The 5,000-nt window shown below is 47.5% G+C and overlaps 1 protein-coding gene across 7 annotated transcripts in view; it reads right to left on the minus strand.

Moving 5' to 3' along the window:
* Positions 1-5,000, minus strand: part of dennd5b (DENN/MADD domain containing 5B) — a 124,361-nt gene that overhangs the window by 21,487 nt on the left and 97,874 nt on the right. For 2 of the 7 annotated variants that reach the window (XM_056275707.1, XM_056275704.1), the window contains 4 exons: positions 4,318-4,408; positions 2,262-2,393; positions 1,833-1,985; positions 269-350 (listed from right to left, as the gene is read on the minus strand). In XM_056275707.1, the coding sequence (XP_056131682.1) occupies positions 269-350; positions 1,833-1,985; positions 2,262-2,393; positions 4,318-4,408 (458 nt within the window). Of the gene's footprint in view, positions 1-268; positions 351-1,832; positions 1,986-2,261; positions 2,397-4,317; positions 4,412-5,000 lie in introns of all 7 variants that reach the window. The other 5 variants (XM_056275706.1, XM_056275702.1, XM_056275705.1 and 2 more) reach the window with 3 other exon arrangements.

The raw sequence follows: 5,000 nt of genomic DNA on the forward strand, positions 1-5,000 counted from the left end.
TATGTGTGACAGCCCTGTAACTCATTCTGATCTAAAAAAAGTTGATTTTTGTGTGTGTGCCTGTCTGTGTGTATGTGTGTCTGCCTTACTGTCTCTGATGTACACTAGTTGATTTGTGCATGTTTGTGGCGTATGTGACACAGCTGTACAATTGTTTGTCCTCTAAACTGGTTGATGTTTGTGTGCATGTGACAGTGTGTATAGCATACGGGTGACTACCTGATCTACACTGGATGATTATGTGTGTGTGTGTGTGTGTGTGTGTTACCTGGTGAATCTGTCTGCTGCTGCTCCAGTTTCTCCTCCCGGGCCTGGTAATGGAGCAGGTGGGACCAGAGGGCAGACTTCCCCTGAAAAGGTCAGAAGCTCAAACATCAGACAGCCCAGAAAACCTCGTACACTCGCTGCTAACACACACAGACTAAAGACACAACACAGACTACAGACACACATGGGATTTATCAGGCAACAACCGCTTAGCCTCAATATTCAATATGGCCGCAAAAACCTGATTAACCAAACTGTTTATACACTGACTGGCCCAAACTGGATTACAGGTGTCTGGTGTAGCATGTGTTTATGGATGCTGGCCTAGCATCCTGCACATATGTATGATACAGATATGTATGATGCAGATATGTATGATACAGATACGTATAGATATGTATGATACAGATATGTATGATACAGATATGTATGATGCAGATATGTATGATACAGATACGTAGATATGTATGATACAGATATGTATGATACAGATACGTAGATATGTATGATACAGATATGTATGATGCAGATATGTATGATACAGATACGTAGATATGTATGATACAGATATGTATGATGCAGATATGTATGATGTAGATATGTATAGATACATATGATGCAGATATATATGATGCAGATATGTATGATACAGATACGTATAGATATGTATGATGCAGATATGTATGATACAGATATGTATGATGCAGATATGCATGATACAGATACATATAGATATGTATGATGCAGATATGTATGATACAGGTACATATGATGCAGATAAGTATGATACACATATATATGATGCCGATATGTATGATACAGATATGTATGATGCAGATATGTATGATACAGATATGTATGATGCAGATATGTATGATGCAGATATGTATGATACAGATAAGTATGATGCAGATATGTATGATACAGTTTATTTTGTTTTTATGGCAGTTTCAGCCTTCAGCCTTTATTACTAGACAGAGTGATCAGGGAGTGTAAGGCAGAGAGACAGAGACAGAGACAGATAGAGAGACAGAGACAGAGAGGGGGAGAGAGCGAGAGGGAGAGATAGAGAGACAGACAGACAGAGACAGAGATGGAGAGACAGAGGGAGAGAGACAGAGAGACAGAGACGGAGAGACAGAGAGGGAGAGAGACAGAGAGGGTGAGCGAGAGAGAGAGAGACAGAGAGACAGAGAGAGAATGTATGTCGGTGAGTACATTCATGTCTGTGTCTCTGGGGCTATGTATGTGTGCATACAGTGTACACAGTGGGTGCAGGCCTATGTGTGTATGTGTGTGTGTGTGTGTGTATCTCTGTGTGTGTGTAGGTATGTGTATTTATGCAGATGTGTCTACGTGTGTGAATGTGTTTATTTTAATCTGTATATTAGTCTGTCAGGACATGTTAGTGCAGGAGCGCATGCATGCCTGGAGGTACAATTCATGTTTATACGTGTGTGTGTGTGTGTGTGTGTGCACGTGCGCACGTGTGTGCGTATGTTTGCATGTGGGTGGGCGTGTGTGTGTGTGTGGCGTGTGGTGTGTGTGTGTGTGTGTGTGCTGACCTGTTTGACCTGCAGCCCGTGGCTCCAGATCCTCTCCAGCAGGTCACAGAGGCTGGCGATCAGCGTATTCTCCTCCAGGCCGGTGATGCTGACCTCCCCGTGACCCAGCTCCACCGCCTCCCGACCCATCTTCTCCACCAGCATCCGCTTGGTCTGGGTGTGAGCATGCACACACACACACACACACATACACATGCACACACACACACACGCACGCAAACACACACACACAAACACAAATATGCAGGCACATAAGGTTGGCAAGTCCACAGTTGTAGGACTGTAACTTGACGAAACACAAACTTTAACAACGATAAGATAACTGTACACCAGCACTCCTGTGTGTGTGTGTGTGTGTGTGTGTGTCTGAGGAAGGGCAGCATTATTCAAGACGCGTCGTAGCGAGTTCACCGCCCAGCGCCGTCTCACCTTCATACGACACTCCTTCAGGAGGCCCTCCACAAACTTCCAGTTGGTCTGGGCGATGACAGCGGGGGACAAGTCGGACAGCTTCGGCTGACGGAGGTTCTTCCCAAGGCTCCGCGCTTCCTGCATGTACTTCTGCTGGGGACAGCACACACCACAACGACAGGTCAGCCCTGGACAAACACACTATGTGTGTGTGTGTGTGTGTGTGTGTGTGTGTGTGTGTGTGTGTGTGTGTGAACACGTGTGTTACATAACAGGTGTGGGGGGGGACCATAACTTTTGGGCCATCTTGGCTCATTTGGTTCTTAATAAGACGAGGAGACATCTCATTTTCGTTGTGTGACGTTTGACATCCTGTTTCTCTCTTCACACATCTCTGTTGTGTGACTCTGTGTAAAAAAACCGCTGGCGAAATACTGATTGTAAAAAAAACCGGTGTTGTGAACAGCTGATGTACAAACTCCTACGCGATGCTGGAATTTGAAGTTCTTGTCAGATAACAGAGATGCGGGAACAAGATACCCTTCTGTCACACGTCTGCTTATCTGACTGGAGAAGCTGTACCGCCCACCGCCGCGCCACACGGCAGCGGTTTGATCCTGCGAGTGCGAACGGTTCTGAAACGTACACCGCCCTCGCGCACAGCCGCCTTCATCTTATCTGTTACCACCCGACTACCTGTCACTTCCCTGTACCCCGCCGACATCACAGACCGGACGGGGGTTGAATCAGTGCAACGCCACCGTGACAGGATGAAACAATATCTGGTCATAATAACTTCCCCGATATGCAGTAAAAAATATATTTGGAAGGAAAAAACACGACTCAGTGAATTTGCATTTGATACTGATAATGCAGAAAATCCATTCTGATAGAATCAAGTTTATTTTCGAGTCTTGGACCTAAGCTACCTGCTTTCTCTTTTTTTGGGGGAGGAATTTTTTCCGCCCTTTTTCTCCCCCATTGGTACTTGGCCAATTACCCCACTCTTCCGAGCCGTCCCGATCGCTGCCCCACCCCCTCCTGCAGACTACCACATTCCTCCTCCCATACATGTGGAGTCGCCAGCCGCTTCTTTTCACCTGACAGTGAGGAGTTTCGCCGGGGGGACGTAGCACGTGGGAGGATCCCGCTATTCCCCCTCCCCTCTGAACAGGCGCCCCAACCGACCAGAGGAGGCGCTAGTGCAGCGACCAGGACGCATACCCACACCCGGCTTCCCACCCGCAGACACGGCCAATTGTGTCTGTAGGGACGCCCGACCAAGCCGGGGGTAACATCGGGATTCGAACTGGTGATCCCTGTGTTGGCAGGCAACGGAATAGACCGCCACGCCACCCGGACACCCACATCAAGTGTATTTCTACTCTGACGGCATAAATTCCGTTTTCCAAAACAAAAATAGCAGTCAGTAATTGAGTCCTGCCATTCCTGCAGGAGGTGCTGCAGGAAGCACAGCACACAGGAAGGGATGTGCGAGCAAACAGGAAGAGAGGGGTGAATGGTGGGAGGGGTTATTTGATTTGTGGGGGTGGGGGTGGAGGTGGTGGGGGGGGGGTCAGCTTTGAAAAGGTGCGGTCTGTGAAAGGGGGTTGGATCCACGACACAGGCGGCTCCTCCACATACCAGGCAAGACGCAGAGGCGGATTTTTTGGGCGGTTTGATTGGCGGCGGGGGGGATGCATTGTCCCACTCCCAGAATGCCATGGAGTTCTGAAGGACAAGACCCCCCTCTACCTGCTGAGAGGTGGTACGACCCAAACCCCGGCCGACCAGCAACAGGACACACGGCCAACAGAAAAACAAGAATAAAAGACAAGAAAAAAGAGAATGGGAAAATAAAGAACAGGAGAAAGAAAGACTTGCATGCTCACAGACACATACATGAGGCGGCGAAAGAAAATGGAAACTGAAACTGAAACAACACAAATTCAGCCGACATAATCTCGATAGAACATATGAGAACAGTAGACAGACAGACAACATAGAGGCTTGCTTCCAGACTACACAGACGTGAGTGGTGGTACAGGAGACGGGTGGAGGACAGACTGTCTACCTCTTTGAGGTCGTTGTCCAGGGTCAGGTGTTCAGTCTGCTGTCTGTGGCGGTCCTTCCTGCGCTGGGCAGTCGCCGTGCGATGGGACCACCTGCTAAGCCACATAACAATAATTTCACATGCTAAATCTAGAGGTCACAAGATTTACTTTTTATTTCATGACGCTTCATTCATACTGGCGTTTCGGCAGGTTTTGGCCCATGAACGACAAATCGCTGGATTGGCTGGGAGAGCTTGGCCTGCTGTGCTATCTGGACTTGCGCCCGAAGAGGAAACACCGAGGGCGGTCTGACAGGATGCGGAATCAGGGCGGGCTAAGCTAACTGCTAGCCAACGCAGACCAGCAGCTCTGACAGTCATCCTGGCTGGGATTCGTTCTCTTGGACAGTGATTTTTTTTGTTTAATTTGGATATATGTGTGTTGGTCTGGATATGTGTGTTAGTCTGGATATGTGTGTTAGTCTTGATATATGTGTTAGTCTGGATATGTGTGTTAGTCTGGATATATATGTTGGTCTGGATATGTGTGTTAGTCTGGATATATGTGTTAGTCTGGATATATGTGTTAGTCTGGATATGTGTGTTAGTCTGGATATATGTGTTGGTCTGGATATGTGTGTTAGTCTGGATATGTGTGTTAGTCTAGATATATGTGTTGGTCTGGAATGTGTGTTGGTCTGGAT

Source organism: Lampris incognitus, chromosome 3 (genome assembly GCF_029633865.1).
Source record: "Lampris incognitus isolate fLamInc1 chromosome 3, fLamInc1.hap2, whole genome shotgun sequence".
Taxonomy (NCBI): domain Eukaryota; kingdom Metazoa; phylum Chordata; class Actinopteri; order Lampriformes; family Lampridae; genus Lampris; species Lampris incognitus.